The following is a 20,819-nucleotide window of genomic DNA, read 5'->3' on the forward strand; positions in this document are numbered from 1 at the left end:
AAGGGAGGAGCAGTAATTGAAGTAGAAAAGTTCTAATTTAACTGACACTCTTTTAGGTTGGCTTTCCAACATGGTGCCTGAAAAGTATTTAAAACAACTCTTTCCATCATGGACACATTCATGATTCTTGAGAAATCAAGGGATATTCAAGATGAACCCCAATGACTCATTTTTCCTCAGAGCAGCCATCTCCCTCTTAGCCCCCAATTTGTTAATTGATAGGAAGTCTTTCTGTAGGGTCCCATCAATGCCCCAAAGAGATCTTTGGGGAAGACAAAATAACTCCAAACCAGATCTTCTATAGAACCTGTATATCCACAAACTCTTAGATCCAGACCACTGAAAAGAGCTGCCCCCTTCTTTGCTTCTTCCATTGGAGCTACTATGCAGCCTGCTCTCCCTTCAGATTTTACAGGTGGGTATCAGATACATCTCTGCTGTGTCAACAAATTGCAGGTGTATCAGGGTCCCCAAGACCACCCTCAAGTTTGATGATTCACTAGAAGGACTCGCAGAACTCAGGAAAGCCATTATCCTTATGGCTATAGTTTATTACAGTGAAAGGATACGGACTAAACTCAGTAGTGGGTAATCAGCTGTTCTCTCCCTGTGGAGTCCCATGGAGAGCACTTAATTCTCCCAGCAATGATGGCAACATGCACAACGTCTTGTACAAGGAAGCTCACCTAGCCATGGTGTCCAGGGTTTCTCCTGAGGGTCAATTACAAAAGCATGGAGGGTTCACACGAATGACCTTAGCTAGTCTCCAACCTTTCCAAAGGTCAAACTGATACAGTATAGCCTAGAGTCCCTGCTGAACAAAAAGAGCTATTCACCATAATTTGCACTGTAACATAAACTATCTGGCATGGCTCATGGTCTCAGATATACAAAGACACTCTCATGAGGCAGGATTTTCCAAGGGATGAGAGGTTATCTCTTAGAAGCAAGTCAAAGGCCAGTCCTTTCTTTCAAATGTGCAGAGTGTGAGCACCTCAAGTCCACTTTACAGTTAACCCTTTACTACATAGCAGGGGACATATGCCAACCCTCCAGGTGGTCCTTTTGAAGACCCTCTTTCATACCTTAAGGAGATGGGATGCTTTTTAACCAGTCCCTTGGGTGGGGTGAGGATGGTTCTCACTACAGCTAAACAACTCAAACCTTGATGAGTTATCTAAGGGGTTCTCGGCTATTTGCATTTTTCATATCCTTCAGGATAGTCTCTCTTCAACTTTTTAGGATCTTGGTTGCAGTGTCCGTCTGTTGTCGTATTACAATATATTAACAGCAGCATTTTAAAGTAAAAGGAGTGTTCAAAATGAGGAGAAAAAAAGAAAGAGAGGAAAAGAAGGTGAGGAAGGGAAAACACAATAGGACACTAGGCACGGGAAGGGAAGTGTGTGGGAAACAAAGCACGTCCCTGTGTGAAAATCTGGTGGATGCTGTATACGAGGAAAAAGATGCCAAATTCTAAGGCTACCTCAACTAATGAAGAGTGTCATCCTGCAATAGCAGCCTCTTTAGGGCTTAAACTCATTTATTATTTTTGTTTTCACTATTGTTTGTGCTAAAGGGATTTTTTCTTTTCTTTTCTGATAATTGAACAAAACTATTCTCTCATAATTTGTGTTTAAAACTAATTTATCTTGTCTAAGTGCCTACCATGCATCTCTTCAAAACAGAGTCTGTAAACAAAATAATGTTGCTTTATGAGCTTGTTGCTTGAGGGACAACAAATAAGAATAGGTGAAGGATTAGCAGACCTAAGTTGGAAATGGCCCTCTTCAGCGAATGTTCATTGTAGGGAAGTCCACTTGCCTCTGAGACACTGATTTTCCCATGTTTGTAATGACAGAGGTGTCAGGTGGCTAGAGAAAACCATCCCTAATATGACATCAGGGGTACGGGTCTCCCATGTTGTTAAGTTACAGTCAAGAAACCTGTAGTTCCTGTTCTTTAAGCTAATTAAACTTTAAATATCTTTTAAAATTCAAATCTTATTTGGCAGTCTGTTTTGTGGCTCTTCTGTGGAAGCTGTTGTTGTCGTCTTTGGCCTCTCAAGGTAGTGTAAAGATATGTCCTAAGAAAGCTGGTGGACTGATAGGACTCTACTGATTTGACTTCCTCTGTGAAAACAGGAATAAAGAAAATGGAAAGACACATGCTTTAAAAAAAAAAAAAATCAGTGTTTTCAAAGGCTCATATGAGTTTAGAACTAGAAGATATAGGATTAGTCTCTGTTGGAGTTCAGGAGTAATAAAAAAGTCAGATGGTTCGAATTAGTTTCAGTCTTACTGAGACCCCAAATTAATCATTCAAGATGTAATTCACAAAAAGCAGGAAGCAAAATAGACCCATTGCCTCAGATTCTAAGACAGGAATAAAACGAACTAAGAGTGGCTTTCTTCCAGGAAGAAAGCAAAAGTACATCTGCGGTTCTCATGGTCAGGGAGAGGGTTGTTCTTAGAGCCAACTTTCGGTCGTGGGGATACTACCCACGTCCAACTAGAAACCAAGATGATGCTGCTCGTGCTGACACAAATCACAGGAAATGGAGGCAATCATGGACATTTACTGTACAAGCAGCAAACCAGAAAAGTCTCCTGAGAACAGGGAAGAGCCCACAGTCCTGGTGTTATTTTGGGTGGACTGAACAAACATGAATGCAGAGCTGGGAGCTAACTGGCACAGAATAAAACAGACTTTGAACTGTGGCTCTCCACCAACGCACTACTAAGAGTAATGGGTACTCTAAAGGACGTGAAGGCTCCTTTTCTCCCTGCCTCTGTGAACACATCAACAACCTAAAACCCCAAGCAGTTAGAACAAGAGAAACGCTAGCCACGTGCCCCAAAGTGATCAAGAATTATTTTGTTTCCTTCCTACAGAAATGTCATTCATTTTTCATGAAAATTTGTAGTCTTAGATGAACTTCAGAGTGAGTAGTGATATTCCTTTTGTTTTCCAACATTGGAAGTAGTAGTTTCACGTGGCTAGAACAGAGCTTACTTTTCTAAAAGAAAATAAATTTGTATTTTGATAACAAGATTTATTTCAAGTTATACTGATAATATCTCCATTATTTTGGTATTCAAATAAAAAATGTAGAAAAATTACATGTCTCTCTTGTTTTTCCAATTATAGTTTCTAAAATATTTTAAAAGTTGAATCATTTTAATTTGTTAAAAGAATTTTATAAAAGTAAATAACCAAATTATCTATGTTAAAGATTGTGCTTTTGAATTTTCTCAAAGGGAGGCTCACCTTTATTTTACCCATATTTTTAAAAGGTAGTATTTTTGGTTCAGAGTACATGAGCTTTGGAGTCATCTTACTGTGTAAATTAAAATAATTACATATATCAGCTGGAAAATATTATGTGGAATATTGCAGCAGTCAGACTGAAAGAGGTCAAGATTTATGGTGATGTTGATCAGAAACAGTATGGAAAATTTTCTCAGTCTGTTATCCCTTTTTCTATGACGAACTGACAGACATTATTATATCTCCCTAAACATGGACGCTTCTGGGCCATACCCTATAGCTCCAGGTATTCTCAGCAAGCTGGAACTATGTGTAACACAAAGCCATCAGAGGTCTTTCTATGCCAACGTCAAGTCATGATGAAGTTACAAGATTATCCATAACTGTGATCAGATTCTCTCAAACCAGCATTATTAATGTACTAATGATATATAAAAATATTCTACAGGTCAATACTAGTTTGCCACTTTCAAAAAAGCTTTTACACACATTATCTCAAGTGTAAATAAGTATGCCTATTTATGATAGAGTTTCCTATTTGACTGCCTCTTTTTGAGGTCACTCTCTCAGAAAGAGAACCTACATACAGAGCAGAGAGCTGTTTATCCAGCTCCTTCAGGTCAGTATGGCTGAGTGACTTGCCGAAAATAACATACTTACTATAAATACCAGATATAGTCACCTCAATTAAGTACTCGGTTTTGCCTAGGCATACCTTGGTCAAAACTCAGTAATAATCTGAACCTGAGGGGCAAAAAGATCAAAACGGAGGGCAAAGGATTGTTTTTATTTTTAGGTCATCAAAAAATACTACACTGTTGGTCAGGATGATCCATAAAGAAAGAAAAACAAATTCAAACTATGACTAACAAGGCCTGCTGTGCATGAGTCACAAACTGAATCAAGCAAGGCCTCTGGAAACAGGAGGAAAAGCATCTAGGAGCCACATCATAATCAAGCAATGAGCCTTGTAACTTGTTGGTGTCTTCACTGAACTATTTCAATACTTTGATGAAGTCCAGGAGAAGAGAGGTCAGCCAGTCTAAAACTCATCCTCTTCCCTACCAAGAATGTTCTCGGTGACCTTGAAGAGGAGTGTAGGAATGACTTTCTTAGGTGTGAACACGAAAATAGGGCTAGTTTAGTCAACCTTGGGGGATGACTCATTCCCCAATTGTGTCCTAGGCATTACGCTGACCTACTTCCTGAAGGTGGGATTAACCTTGCAAAGGGGGAAGGTAATTGTTCTATAGATTTCACTTCTATAAACTGGAAAGGGATTATATTTATAAATGAAATATCCCAATAGCATACATCGTGTTGACTGAGCATAGAAGTTTGAGGCCTTTAGCTTTTTTCCCCATGGTTGCTTTGTTACTAAAATTCAGGAGAGAACAAATTGTATTTCAAAATGTTCCATCTTTACTATCTCACTTGGAGATTCAAATCCATAAGAGGATGTGCTTCTGATAAATACAATAATGATGAATCCTATCTGAATTCCCAACTGAGTGTATGTCTCTTGGAGAAATTTTTCTCTCTGCCTTGTCAATTTCTCACAAAGTCCAAGCTGTTTATCTGGGGAAACCACCATAATACTTTATCTGACTTAAATTGACGCTTACATGAAGTTTTTATCATAAGGATTGAAACTAGTAGTACAGGGAAGGAATAAAAAGACAAAGACAAACTTCCCTGCTTAATAGCTATAGAGAGTGCTTGGATCCAAGACCAGCCAGCCACCTGGCAGCAGAAAGAACCAAGCTGGTTTAACCCCAGAGCTTCCCCTCCCCTTGTTAGTCTAACTGTGAAAACAGGCAAAAGAACAAAATAACCGGCTCCAAATTTCTTATTCCTGGCCTCGTTCCCTACCACGGGACAGAGAGAGATCCTTCAAGGCCACTCCGAGATAAGGTCAAGGTGAATCATGGCCTGATTCCCTGGTTGTCATTCCATTCAAATTTCCCTCAAATTGGCATTTTCCCCTCATACAGTGACGATTAAAGAATAATTATCATAACCAGAGTACGAATTCTAACTCTGCAACCTCATAGAAAGTGCTGGGCAGCTGTCTTTCCCACAGAGCTGAAAGGATGATGACTAACACATAAATTAACCTGCCAGTTGGGTGCTAATATTGCATTGATATCCTGGCTCTTCAAGGACATTTGACTTTCTGATTTAAATGGTACGGCATGATCTATGTCATGCCTCAGAAACAGAATTGGCTTTATAACCATTTTTCTTCATAACCGTCCATCCATCTGGTGTGCATTTGTGGGGAACTGAACAGGAGTTAACCATTTCGTAATGCTCACAAGTCTATGGGTTGTCTGGGTGGTTTTGCTGATTTGGGCCATGATTTCGTGATCTTGGCTGATCTAGTTCCTGTGACTGGCACACTGACTGGGGGCTAGTCGATCTAGAATGGCCTCACTTGTCTATCTGGCAGCTGTTCTTGGCTCCCAGCTGGGGCAGTGGGGCTAACTGGGCCATGCATGCCTCCTCCTCTAGCCTCTAGCAGGCTAGCTCTGGGTTGGTCACAGGAGGTCACAGGTTCCAAGAGCAACAAAAAAGTAAGCCACAATGTGCAAGACTTTCACGAGTCTGTTTCTGATTTTCTAAAACAAGTACAAGGCCAGTTTAGATTCAAAGCACAGAGAGAGATGCTACCTCTTGGGGGAAGAGCTACAAAGCTACATTGCAAGGTCATGGGCATAAGGAAGGAAAAGGTTTTGACTATTTTTGCAATCTACCACATGCCCTTTGACCATAATTTTGATACTTTTTCTTTCAAGTCAACTGATACAGCATATTAGGAAATCCTTGACCTAATTCTATCCGTTTTTTTTCCTTGACTCCACCAGGTTTCTTCTGGGTCCATTCAAGAAAGTGTGAAAGACCGAGTGATTGACTCAAGATTGCAGCTGTTTATCACTAAGCCAGGACTCTTCACATGCATAGCTACTAATAAGCATGGAGATAAATTCAGCACTGCAAAGGCTGCGGCCACCATCAGCATAGCAGGTAGGATGGATTTTCACAACCGCATTGCTCCAGGAGAGGGGAGAGCTGGCACTATGCCACACCTCATTTGGGGGAAAATCTTTTTTCTTTTATTTCTTACTCCAGTCCCCTTTGGGTGATTTCTTCCTCCTTGAGGACACACCAGAGGTTGATCTAGATAATTGATCTTGGGTGATTTATTGCCTCAAAAACGAAATCCTCCAATACTTGTCCCCTGGGTGGGGGTAACAGCTTCCAGAAGTTCATTTCTATTTCTTTTCTCTCCCTCCCTTTCTTCCTCTTTTTTAACCTTCCTCCTTCCTTTCTTCCTTTTTTTCTGTTTTTCCATTTCTTTCCTTTCCTTCCTCTCTCTTTCCTCCTCTTTTTTTCTTTCATGGGGCTAATCACACTTTCCAGGGCTCTCAAAGAGTAACTGGGCAGACACTTAACATGGTTGTGCCAATTTCCGCATGGCTCTTTCTTGAGGGCATTTTTACTTAGGAGTATTCGATCTACTTTGTGGTCTTTCCCTTTCCTGTTTCAGGAAAGTGATAGCAGGACTTACAGGTGTTTTCAAGGAAAAGAGCTGACATACGGATTTCTAGGATATTTGTGTTGAGTTATAAAGGTTTATTTTTAAAATGTAAATGCCCCAAAGCCTTCTGAGAACATTTGTGGAATTCCTAGAGATGGAAATAATCCCTGTATCAGGAAATGCCAGGCATGCTATACTCATAATATGTCTACTGCCCAAGGGTCAGCAGAGATGCTTGGCTCACATGTGAGGCAAGCACTGGTAGAACCTGTGCCCAGGGCCAGCTCCCCAGATCCTGCTATGTCTTATTACCATGCCACTTCTTTGATCTTCCATGATGGGGAAATTTCTAGTAATGTTTATGATTTTAATATGAGATGAATAGAGACCACAGAGAAATACATAGGGAGCACTGGACAAGGCTGGCCTTCTAAAGCATGCCTCTGAAGGAAGGAGAAGATTCTAAAACTAAGGATTCCTTCAACCTGCTTCTCCAGGGATCTATCTACTTATAGTACCTTGAGATATCATATCAATTATTCTAGAATTTCCACTGATGGGAAATCATTTCTCCTAGAGAATGGTGAGAATTCTAAAAGTGAATTCAACTCAATTTAACAAATAATAATAAAACAATTATTGCTTACATAGTACCTTGTTGTTGATAAAAGACTCTTACATGCATTTATTAAATACTAGATTCAGGCCATCATTAGGTAGAATAAAGGATGCAAACTTAAGTAACAAATGAGATCATTAACAATGGAGTCCCTGCCTTCCAGGGACTGTCAATCTAGAAAGGAAGTCAGCCAGCCATATACATTACGGCACTGACTATGTTCTACTGCAGAAGCACAGACGAAGAAAACAGCAAGCTGTTGGCAAGCTTAGAGCATGATGGCGATAGAGAACATGATGGTGAGATAGAGAACGGGAAAAAGGGTTTGAAATGTGGGCTCTGGCCAGGTTATGAACAGCCTGAGTAGGTTGAATGTATTCTTCAATCAGTGGGAAGTCATCTAATTATTTTAGAGGAGAGAAGTGATATGGTCAGATATATGCATTATCAAATTAGCAGATGTTGGGTGTAAAAGACTGGGAGGCATGGCATGCAGTCAGGAGGCTATCCCAGGAGTCTAGAAAAGTAATGAAGGTCTGAACGACAAGTGCAGCAATTGGTCCAGAGAGAAGGGGAGAGATACAGGTGACCTATCAGGATAGAAACGATAGGACTTGAGAGGTGCCTGGGTGGCTCTGTCGGTTAAGGGTCCAACTCTTGATTTTGGCTCAGGTCATGATCTCAGGGTTATGGGATTCTCTCTCTCCCTCCTTCCCCTGCCCTTCGCCTACCTCTCTGTCTTAAAAAAAAGGGGGATAGGATTTGAATGTGCTAGAATGTAGCAGTGTAGTAGATATGAGAGTTTGAGGAAGGTGTCTAGAACAAATAATAACAGATAAAATAAAAAATCAAGAACATGAGGAGGTCCAGAAGATTAAAAAAAATTAAAATTTTTTTTTTTTTAAAGATTTTATTTATTTGACAGAGAGAGAGGGAACACAAGCAGGGGGAGTGGGAGAGGGAGAAGCAGGCTTCCCGCCGAGCAGGGAGCCCGACGCGGGGCTCGATCCCAGGACTCTGGGATCATGACCTGAGCCGAAGGCAGACGCTTAACGACTGAGCCACCCAGGCGCCCCAAAAAATTAAAATTTTTAATGCCTTTGAATAACCTGGAATTATTCTAGTCTCACTATCTTATGTTTTATTTGATATCTGATCAGCGACCAATGTTAAATAAGTAAATACCTATTTACAGTATCTATCCATCCTTCCCTCCATCTATTTAGATAATGTGCGTGTGTGTGTGTGTGTGTGTGTGTGTGTGTGTGTGTGTGGAGAGAGAGAGAGAAAAACATTTACATATGGATACTCAAATCCAAGAAAATAAACTGATTTAATCTAGTTTAACCTACATCTCCTCAGGGTGAAAGAGAAAAATTAATGTTGCGAATCTTAAGAGCATTTCATTTTAGGTAATTATTCAGTCATTCACGTATTAATTCCCTGCCAGGGCTTTTCCTCCCCTTCCGCCCCTCTCCCCTAGATGGCAGGGGAAAAGGGACTTGGATACATGCAGTGGTGACCTCTGGAACAAACCCCTATCCCATTCTCTGGTGAAGTCTATGGCTGGAGAACTTGTGATCTCATCTCTTGGCTTTGTTAGGACCCAGAGGATGCCCCTGGCTGGCTCAGCACCTTTGAGGCTCGTCCTATAACAGCACAGTCATCTCCATCTGGGTCACATCCTTCATCAAGGCCCTCTCTAGAGTCTACTTTGCAACCTCTGCAACTCAGTCACCCTGTCTCTCTCTATGAAGGCAGGCCTGCTGAATTCCAAGTCATCTCCTTCCTTATCCCTCATGGGGCCTGAAGTAACTTCTGGATCACTTTCATGTTATGCATAATCCATTTGTTATACAAAATCCAAGAGAGATTCAGACCTATTGACCTATTGACCCAGTTCTGCTGTCTACCCAACCACGTCATGCTACCATTTTTATATTAATGTGGCCATCCCGTGTCAGAGTAAGGAACGCCTATAAGGTTCCTTGCGTCTAGAGTTCCAAATAAGAAGAAGAGAAAAGTCCCTCTGCTTTGGCTTTTTCCTTAATTTATACCTCTCCTCTAGGATTTTGGTCCAGAGAAAGGAATCTATAAAATGTATATCCGAATTCTTATTTCCTCTACCTTCCTCCTTTATGCAACATACCAAGTGGGAGAGACTCCCCCCTCTAGTGCAGCAACCCTCAGAGGGCCTACCATCTTAAGTACAAAGATGAGTGTGAAGTCAGTGCTATGGCAATAAAGAAGGAGAACCTAATATAATGGGTATATCTACATCACACCAAGGCAGATTCATTGCATGGACACGATCTTCAAGATGCCAAAATGACTACAGAGCATGATTGCCACCATATTATATACAGCAACATCACCCCTTCATCCCTGACCTAGCTGATCTAACTCCATTAATAAATGGAATATACCAACAGTGGAGGCTGTAATACTAAAAAAGTAATGGTATCTTCTGGTGGTAGAAAGAACCTTAAGTTATGGCAAGCAGCATAGAAAGGCATGCCTTTCTATGGAGGGAGAAGTGGTCTTAGGCATCAACTCTGAGAAAAGACCAGAGTGAGGCAATGGTAGCCTGGGGGAAAATAGCAGTAGCACTGGCATGGGGAAAAAGATGGTAGAAGTAATGCAAGAACCGGTATATAGCAGCAGAGAGGACTTGAAATCTCCTGCAGCAGCAAGGTGAATACAGATGAAGAGCAGTGACTTCAGTAAGGGCAATGGTCATGTAGGCTGGAACCAGCAATAACTTGACTTTCGCCAATGGGCCCAGCAATACATATTTAGCAAGTGTTAGGAGCTGTATGTGAACCAATAAATGTGAATCCTTCTGCACATGGAAAAAATTGTTACTAAGATGAATGAAGAGAGACTCCCTTAAGGAACTAATTCATAAAAAGCTATAGGATCCTTTTGTTTATCCCCTGATCAGTTTTTCCTGTTGGATCTCACAGACTTTGAGGCCTGAAGCTCCCCTACTTTTCCTAAAATTTCCCCAGTAGATCTAATGAGGGTGTCTCATGAGTGCAATGGAATAAGACCTCTGAACCCCATGAGACATCTGCCATTTACTCTTCCTCTCCTTGACCCATTCTTTTCCATTAAATCTGCTAGATGCCTCACAATGTTTCCAGTGCCATCAGTGAGGAAATTGCCTCCCAATCCTGAGGTGCTCCCTGAGGCAATATTCCAGGAAAGTGAGGCCACATTGGTGAAAACAAGACCCATGGAGCCACTTAATTCAGAATCATTATAAAGAAGCATGGTCTTATGCTCCCGAGACCTCCCAGAGCTTGGATATGGCATCTGCTTTCTCCATTTTAATTTCAGCCCCTCTCTCCTTTGGCTTCTGATGGCCTCAGAAGTCCAGAGTTTTGAGTCAGACATGGTGACTCCTCTTGACATTCTGGCAATGCTTCCTTACCCCAAACTCTCCTTTCTCTCCTTTCAGCCATCCCCATCCTCCCCTAGTGTTCTGTAGTCAACAGCCTCCTTTGTCACATTCTCTGTGTTTCACTTTGAAGCTTTTACTCCATCTGTTTATTTACTCATCCCAGCAGGAAAACTGGAAATGGAAAAATCTGGTCTAGTACTTAGGATTAGGTCTAATGATATTTCTAGTGTTTGAAGGAAAACAAAAAATAAAGATCAGCCTTCATTTTCCCAAAACTCTTCCATGTGTATGCCTAAATCCTTATGCATTGTTTGAGAAATGTGATATACTTCTTTCTGACTCATTTACATTTGCTGTTAGTCATCAAAAGGAGTCAGGAAAATTTTGGAACCTCTCCTTATGAACCAGGAAGTTGCATTTCCTTCCAGCCACAACCTTGAAAGGCTCAAGTTGCAATTTAAAATCACCAGGATACTGGGTATTTGGCCAGGTGCCTTCTCTTTGTCATTAGAACCCTAGGCTCTGTGACAGAGACCAGCAAGACAGCCCATGATCCCTGTAATGAGCATAATTCTGGAAGAGCCAGATGCCACCAAAATAGGCATCAGTACTAACTGTACCAAACATTTAAAGAAGAATTAACACCAATTCTTCTCATACTCTTCCAAAAATTGAACAGTGGGGGAACACTCCCAAACTCATTTTATGAGGCCAGCATTACCCTGATACCAAAGCCAGATAAGGATATCACAAGAAGAGAAAACTACAGACCACTTTCCCTGATGAATGCAGATGCAAAAATTCTCAACAAAATATTAGCAAGCCAAATTCAACATCATATTAAAAAGAGCACTTATCATGATCAAGTGGGATTGATCCCTGGGATGCAAGGATGGTTCAACATACACAAATAAATAAATGTGATACAACACATCAATAGAATGAAAGATAAAAATCATATGATCATCTCAATAGATGCCAAAAAGCATTTGAAAAAATGCTATATCCTTTCATGACAAAAATGTTCAACAAACTGGGTATAGAAAGAACATTCTTCAACACAATAAAGGCCATATATGACAAACCCACAGCCAACATCATACTCAATGGTGAAAGGCTGAAAACTTTTCCTTTAAGATCAGTAACAAGACAAGGGTGCCCACTCTCACCACTACTCTTCAACATAGTACTGGAAGTCCTAGCCCGAGCAATTGGACAATAAAAAGAAATAAAAGGCATCCAAACTGAAAAGGAAGAAGTAAAATTGTCTGTTTGCAGATGATATGATCTTATATATAGAAGATCCTAGGGACTCTACAAAAAAACCATTAGAACTAATCAACAAATCCAGTAAAGTTGCAGCATACAAAATCAACATACAGAAATCAGTTGTGTTTTTATACACTAACAACAAAACATCTAAGAAATAAAGACAATCATCCCATTTATAATAGCATCAAAAACAATAAGATACTGAGGAATAAGTTTCACTGAGAAGGTAAAAGATCTGTATGTTGAAAACTAAAAGATTTTATGAAAAAAAATTGAAGACACAAATAAATGAAAAGATATCCTGTTTCATGGATAAGAACTAATACTGTTAAAATTCCCGTATCACTCAAAGCAAGCTACAGATTCAGTGCAATACCTATTAATATTCCCATGGCATTTTTCACAGAAATAGAACAAACAATTCTAAAATTCGTATGGAACCATAAAAGATTGTGAACAACCAAAGCAATCCTGAGGATGAAGAATAAAGCTGGAGGCATCATACTTCCTAACTTCAAACTATATTACAAAGCTATAGGAATCAAACTAGTATAGAATTATCATAAAAACAAACTATAGACCAATGGAACTGAATGAAGAGCCTAGAAATAAACTCACATGTATATGGTCAATTAATTTACAGCAAAGGAGCCAAGAATACACAATGGGGAAAGAACAGTCTTTTCAATAAATGTCCTGGAAAAACTGGATAACCATACAAAAGAATAGAACTGGACTCCTCCTATCTTCCACCATACACAAAAAGCAACTCAAAATTGATTAAAGTCCTAAACATAAGACCTGAAACCATAAAACTCCTAGGAGAAAACATAAGCAATGAGTTTGACATCAGTCTTGGTGATGATTTTTTTGGATATGACACCAAAAGCACAAGCCACAAAAACAAAAATAAACAAATGGGATTACATCAAACTAAAAAGCTACTGCCCAGCAAAGGAAACCATCCACAAAATGCAAAGGCTTCCTATGAAGTGGGAGAAAATATTCTCAAATTGCATACCTGAGAAGGGGCTAATATCCAAAGTACATAAAGAGCTCATATAACTCAAAAGCAAAAAGACAATCCAATTTTTTAAAAAAATGAAGAGAGGATCTGAACAGACATTTTTTTTCTAAAGACATACAGATGGCCAACAGATACATGAAAAGGTGCTCAACATCACTAATCATCAGAGAAATGCAAATCAAAACCACAATGAGATATTACCTTATAACTGGATGACTATCAAAAAAAAAAAAGACAAGAGTTAATAAATGTTGGCAAGGATGTAGAGAAAAGGAAACCCTTGCACACTGTTGGTGGGAATGTAAATTGGTTCAGCCACTGTGGAAAACAGTATGGAGTCCTTAAGAAATTAAAAATAGAAGTGCTATATGATCCAGCAATTCCACTTCAGGATATTTATCCAAAGGAGATGAAAATAGGATATTGAAGAGGTATCTGCACCCTCATGTTTGTTGCAGCATTATTCACAATATATCGAAACAGTAGATACTAGTTACAAGATATGGAAACAACCTAAATTTCTGTCAACAAACAAATGGATAAAGAAGATGTGATATATATAAAATACCTCACTGTATATCTTACAGCATCTCATATACATATATACATACAATGTGATATTATTCAACAATGATGAAGAAGGAAATCTGGCCATTTGTGACATGGATGAAACTTGAGGCCATTATGGTAAGTGAAATAAATCAGACAGAGAAAGACAGATATGTATGGTATCACTTATGTGTGGAATCTGAAAAAGTCTAACTCATAGAAACACAGAGGACAGTGGTAGTTACCCCATGCTGGGTGGTGGGGGAAATGGAGAGATGTTGGTCAAAGGGCACAAACTTCCAGTTATAAGATGAATAAGTTCTGGGAATCTTTGTCCATATGGTAATTATAGTTAATAATACTGTATTATATACTTGAAAGTTGCTATGAGAATAGATCTTAAATGTTCTCACCACAAAAAAGAAATGGTAATTATGAGACATGATGGAGGTGTTAGCTAATGCTAAGCCGGTAATCATTTTGCATTATATAAGTGTACACTTTAAACTTACACAACGTTATAATTATATCTCAGTAAAGCTAGCAAAAAAAAAAAAAAAAAAAAGACAAAGGGATGCAGTAGAGGAAAAGTTTGTATTTCCCATTCTCAGTGGCATTAATAGGTCCTTCCTGGAAGACTGAGATTCAGAGTTCCACCTACTCTTATCCAGTTGGAGAGTACAGGAATGAGTCTATACTCCAACATAAGCCAGTCATTCCACCAACACTCCCACCATCTACAATGCTCCTTCTTTGACCTCAGGATCTGGGGCTTCTGGTCACTAAATTTAAAACTCAAATGAATATATGCAGCATAACCAAAAATGGGTGTAGGGAGGGATCTAACATAGTAGTATTGGAGTTCCCCACCCCTCCAATGGACCACATATTTTAAGCATTGATAGTTCACACTATTACCAAAAAACAACAACAAAAAAAACCAGAAGTTTGAATTCTATTTTCACAATCAACGTAGCTAATTGAATGTACTGCCCTGTTTCACGGTCTCTCTCATGTCTGATAGTCACACTCCCTCGTCCCTGACATGCTCTTTCCGATTACGAGAACACGTGGGGATGCATCAGAAGCACACGACCAGCTTTACCACCCAGTGCTTCAGCCGGGACAGGTAGAGTGCTCTTACCAACAAAACAGACGCTGTCCCCGGCTGTTTCATGGTGGCTTTATCTGGTTTCAAATTGATTAAAGGTGTTTGTTTTTGTTTGAAACGAAAGGGAAAAGAATAAATGAGTAACAGCCAGTAGCCACCCTAAATTGCTATCAGCTGTTCTGCAGTGAAGCCGAAGAGGGAAGCATTCTTTTTTACAATCAGGCAGCTTTCCCATATTAAAGTTACTGTGTGTTTTAGAAGACAGCCAGAGTTTTACTGGCTTTTCCAGATAATTGTAAAGATACTACACGTATTGAGGACGGTTGGCAATTTTTGGAATCTTAAAAAAATCTAGTTTTGAGATCAAAGCACTTGTTTATAAGTGCAACGTTCTTGGACCCTTCCCTGGCTCCCCACCCTCCCTCCAGAAGAAAATGCAACTGGAAGAATTTCTGTCAGAAACACATGGAAGCCCTCTGATTCTCTTACTATTCTTGACACATCCAGGCACCCTTCAATTAGTCTCATTTTTCTTTCCCGACTCATCCTTGAAATAGAGGCCTATCTAAGCTTATTATCTCCTCCCAAATACTATGGGTGGGTTCTCTTTGGCACTGGCCCATCTTCATGGTATTGAACCCTCTTTTTACATCTTAAATTGAGATACATAACCTTGGCCTCCTGGTATTTCACAGGTTTCTCTGCTCAGCTGCTATTAGAACCTGCCTTTACCCCTCCAAATTATAGACCATTTTCTCTAGAAGAATCTCCTGATGTCTCCTTTCATCTTTTCTATCTGCACAGTGGCAGAACGGTCTTGTAGCTTGGGTCCTGTAGGTGCTTTATGTAGGTTGGTTTCTCATCTTTAGGCTTGTTTTCATGCTACAAAGTCCCTTGGTGGCTAATGGAGGGGAATTTGGAGCTTTGACACTACCCGGGCTGATGATGCCAGTGATGGACCCAGGTTGAAAAGAACATAGTTCCTGCAGACTCTCAGTTTTCTCTTAACTTTACCTCCTCCAAATCTGCCTGTTAATGCAGTGTCTGGCCTCCTAACCAAAGAGAACTTTCCAGAAACTTAAGAAGTAGAGATATCAAAGCTATCTCTTGCAAATCTGAAGATTAAAATGTACTAACTTTTTCTTCTTTTCCCCTTTAATGTGATTTCCTGTGGGAACTTCCTCTCCTGTTAACAGAATGGAGGTAAGATAGCACTGTGACATCAATGTTTTGTTGTGGTGGTTTTTGTTTGACCTGCCCTTTATTGCTATTTGCTGAGTACTGTGATCTTTCAAAAACTTTCTAATTTCTAATCCTTTTCATACTCTTACAAGATGATAATGAAGATAGGTCACATCTATTGAATACTTACTGTGTATGAGACACTGTGCTAAGAGCTTTACATGCATTATTTAAATTTATCCTCAGGACATCCATATGAAACAGGTACTATTATTATCTCTATTGTACAGAAAAGAAACTAAGAGAGTTTTCTTTGAAATGGAGAGTTCCAGTGACTTACACAAAGGGTAAGTGATAGGCTTGGAAATTGAACCCAGAACTGACTACCCAATTTTCCCTCATAACTTTATCTTGTAGATAAGAAAGTGTTACATTGTAATATAACATTTTGCAATGTACAGTGTTTTATTTTCAGTAAAAATGACTTTCATAAAAAACCTATGAAGTGTCATAACTGTTTTTACCTAATTTTACAAGCAATGAAACTGAGATTCAGAATGATTAAGTAGGTAATAATAGTAATAATGACAATAGCAGCTAAGTTTGTGGTACATTTATGATCACCATTTTTCTCACTTTAACATTTCAGTGACTTTATGGGGCAAGACCTATTATCATCTCTATTTTTTAATATGAGGAACCTGATGCACTAGGAGTTGCCCAGACCACACAGCTTGCAAACTATAAAACCTCAATCTGAGCTCAGGTAGACAGACTCAAAAACTTAGATTTGATAACTACTGCACTAGCCCAGATAGCACAGTAACTGAGCGGGACCTAGAACTCCAACCACTGAGTCTAATTCCATGGAATAAAGTAATTCATTGCATAAGAAAATTTGGTTAATTCTTAATATTGTGCCAATTCATGTAGCTTTGATGCATTCATTCACTTACCACAGTTCTTTTTTTTTTTTAAGAGTTTATTTATTTGAGAGAGAGAGTGAGAGATTGAGAGCACAAGCAGTGAGGAGGGGGAGAGGGAGAAGGAGACTACCGCTGAGCAGGGAGCTTGATGCGGGACAGGATCCCAGGACTCTGGGATCATGACCTGAGCCGAAGGCAGACACTTAACTGACTGAGCCACCCAGGCATCCCCACTTATCACAGTTCTGAGAGACAGTCCTGTCCTCAAGGACTCTACAGTGAAACTGAGTATCTACCGAACAGATATACAACCTAAATGTGGTAAAAGTTAAATTAAAATGTAGGCCGCCAAGAGAAGAGATGCCATCTTTCCCTCACATGCCATTCAGCACCCCTGTCCTTCCAATGCATTTTTAAACCACTCACTCTATTTCTGGCACTATATTGGAAAGCAGAAAAGTTGTTTTAACTTGTATGTATTCACTGCCCCCAAGTAATTTACATTTTACTAGGTGCACATGTACACACACAACATAATAATGGAAGCATGGACAAAGTCCAAGGACTCAAGGACAGAAACAGATCACTCAAATGCAAGTAAATGCAAATGAGAAATCAAAAACCCATTAGTAGTCAGTAAACTAAAAAAACCCACGCAGTTTTTCACTTGTGATAACACGAGCACTCTCAAACCGCTGGTAGAGAGGAAACTGCTATAACCTCTCTAAATAGCATTTGGCAGTTTTTATTAGGAGCCTTAGGATCATTGTATCTACTGATTGGGTAAATCCAGTTTTAATAATCTATGTTAAGGAAATAATAAGTGTATGAACAACAAAATTGAAAACAACACCATATTTATTAACGAAATTTATGAGCAATGTCAATATCTACCAATGAGGGAAATTGGTGTGATTAAAAACCATGCTTTTGAAAAATATAATAGCACAGGCAAATGTTCAATTATATTAATTCTCATTAATTGTATTATTAATAATGCTTATAATCATGCTAAATAAAAATGCAGGATACAAAAGTACATTTACAGAATAATTCTAAATATACTGTATATATAACTATATAGTATATATATACACTATACATAGTATATATAAGCTTGTATATATTATACTCATGTATATACTGATTATAACTGATATATGTACAAATATATACAATATATACAGTGTTTATGTATTTGGCTAATATAATTTTCAAATTTTTTAAAATTAAAAATGTTTTCTTCTTTACATCATCATTTTTTACATCTTTATTTTACACAAAAACTAGGTACTGATTTTAGTCAGAAGAACTACAAGAGGTGTTTTTCAGAGGCAACCAAGTCCTTGAGGACACTGGGTTTGGCATTTCAGATAAATGACAATCTGTGTCTTAGAGCAGGGGTTGGAAACCCTTTTTCTGTAAAGGGCCAGATATTAAATATATTTGGCTTTTCATACACAGGCTCTGTTGCAGCTGCTCAGCTCTGCTATTACACACAAAAGCAGCCACAGACAATTCATAAATGGCTGAACATGGCTCCGTTCCAATAAAGCGTTACTTATGGACACCAAAGCTTGAATTTCATATAATTTTCACTTCTTCTGATTTTTTTCAACCGCTTAAAAATGTAAACACCATTCTTAGCTCACAGGCAGTATAATGACAGGCAGAGGGTGGAACTTGACTTGTGGATTATATTTGCTGACCCCAGCCTTAGGGAATGAACCGTACACAAAGACAGTAGGCATGGAAGAATAAAAACAATTCCAGTTTGCTTTGGGGATTGGCAGTGTAGAAGCCCGTCATCACACTTGCTGGGAGAGCACAGTGGCTGTAGGCAGTCGCTATATAAGGAAAGACCTGTCTGTACAGTAGTCCCCCCTTATCCACGGGTGATATGTTCCAAGACCCCCAGTGGATGCCTGAAACCATGCATAGTACGGAACTCTACAGACACTATGGTTTTTTCCTGTATATACATAGCTATTATAAAGTTTAATTTATAAATTAGGCATAGGAAGAGATTAACAGTAATAAAACAACAGAACTAGTCTAACAATATACTGTAATAAAAGTTGTGAATGTGGCCTCTCAAAATACCATACTGTACTCACCCCTCCTGTGATGATGCAAGATGAGAATATGCTTGCGAGATGAGACAAAGTGAGGTGAGTGATGCAGGTGTTATGACCTAGTGGGAGGCTACCTGTGACCTTCCCACGGTGTGTCAGGAGGAGGAGCCTCTGCCTCTGGACCGTGGCTGACCCAGGGCGACTGAAACCAGGGAAAGCGAAACCGTGGAGAAGGAGCAAGTACTGTGCCAGAGGACAGGTGGAGTTCTCAGGTGCGCCACCCCTCAGGAGGGTGGGAAAAGCTGTGCGAGTTTCCCCTGGAGGCGTGGGGTTGCTTTAACCCAAACCAGCCTCAGCTGGTCGTCTGGATATGCCCTTGGACAAAGTACTATGTGTTCAAAGGGAATAGAGGTCTCCCTCAGAAACTGCAAGATCACATTGAAACATGCTCTGCTGGATGTGGTTCGTATCTGCTGAAGCACAGAGAAGTAAGAGTAAAAAGTGTAGGGAGAATCCTTTAAATATTCAATTTGACGAAGCAGAGTTGTCTTTTAAGGAGGGACTTGAGATCATATATCCACCGTTGCTGCTAAAAAGAAACACTTTACAGAAAGGAAGGTCAGCCAGGTTTCATTTGTCAGGAGGCAAGAAAGGGACTGGCTCCATGTGCAATATGAACTAGCATTTTTGGAGCTTATCCGGCAGACCATTCCAAAATAACCAGCATTCTGTGAACAGATCCCTGTGACCTCTGCCCTGCTGTTCGAAGGACCAGCAGGACCAGCTGCTTCTGGTACTTCTCCACTGGCAGTTCCAAGAACTGTGAGCAGAGGAACCCAACTTCAGTTGGACAGTTCACTTGCAAAAGATAGCAGAAGACACCAGCGGAAGTTCTTTGCATTCATCTTGTCCCCCAGTTTTTGCTGTGAGCTTCTTTTAAATTTTTTAAGTGATAGGGTTAGGAGGATGAGGGACCATGGCCCCATATGCCTCCATGTCTTGCCTCTGAAATTTGATCACTATGAAAAATTAGAGGTTTATGAGTCTGCAAAAGAGGAGAGGAAAAGGAAAAGGAAGTTGTTTAAACTCTGAAAGTGTGACTGGGCAGTCTCTATATATGTATATGTGTATGCATATATATATGTTATATATGTGTGTATATGTAATACATATGTACTTGGCCCTGTATATCCTTTACCTTGTAGAGCTGATCTTAGCATAGATATACTTCCAAGGCTAAGTCTTTAATGCTCCTAGGAACATCACAGAGGCATAGAAAATTAATAAGAACCATACACTTAATATTTTGTCTTTTCCCAGCATGCAAAGGCAGAAAGAAGAACCAAAATTACAAACCAAGAGCTCATTTCTATTCAAAACCTATTCTTTTTTTTTCTGTTTTTTTCTTTCTTCTTTTACATTATATAGCTACTAAATAAATGAGGACCCAGTACTATCAGGCCAACAGAGGTTGTTCCAAAGATTTTTCTAGGGCATTTATTAAGAAAGGCAGCAGACATACACAGAGAGAGATTGATTATTAATTGTCAATAATCCTTATTTTTGAAGCTATTTTTATTAATTTTTCTTTTATGTACCTTTTCTGGGTTTTTCTTTTTTTTGCTTGTATTATTAAAGGAAAAATCAATGTTTTTTAATTTAAAAAATACTTATGGAAAAATACAGTCAGTCAATGGTTAACACAGGACAGCAAAACCTGGATGAATAATTCTCAGTTCAGAGGCACTCGGGGAAATATTTAACTTTTACATGATGCAGTTTTTATGTTAAATGAAAAGAATCCCACCTGGTTTTATCTATCCCCCCTTTATACCAAGATATTA

The 20,819-nt window shown here is 39.3% G+C and overlaps 1 protein-coding gene across 5 annotated transcripts in view; it reads left to right on the forward strand.

The window, feature by feature from the left end:
• Window positions 1–20,819, forward strand: part of MUSK (muscle associated receptor tyrosine kinase) — an 87,070-nt gene that overhangs the window by 48,869 nt on the left and 17,382 nt on the right. For all 5 annotated transcript variants that reach the window (XM_032418753.1, XM_032418756.1, XM_032418754.1 and 2 more), the window contains 2 exons: window positions 6,135–6,294; window positions 15,989–15,995. In XM_032418753.1, coding sequence (XP_032274644.1) covers window positions 6,135–6,294; window positions 15,989–15,995 — 167 coding nt within the window. The remainder of the gene's footprint in view (window positions 1–6,134; window positions 6,295–15,988; window positions 15,996–20,819) is intronic.

Source organism: Phoca vitulina, unplaced genomic scaffold, assembly GCF_004348235.1.
Source record: "Phoca vitulina isolate PV1807 unplaced genomic scaffold, GSC_HSeal_1.0 scaffold21, whole genome shotgun sequence".
NCBI classification, from domain to species: domain Eukaryota; kingdom Metazoa; phylum Chordata; class Mammalia; order Carnivora; family Phocidae; genus Phoca; species Phoca vitulina.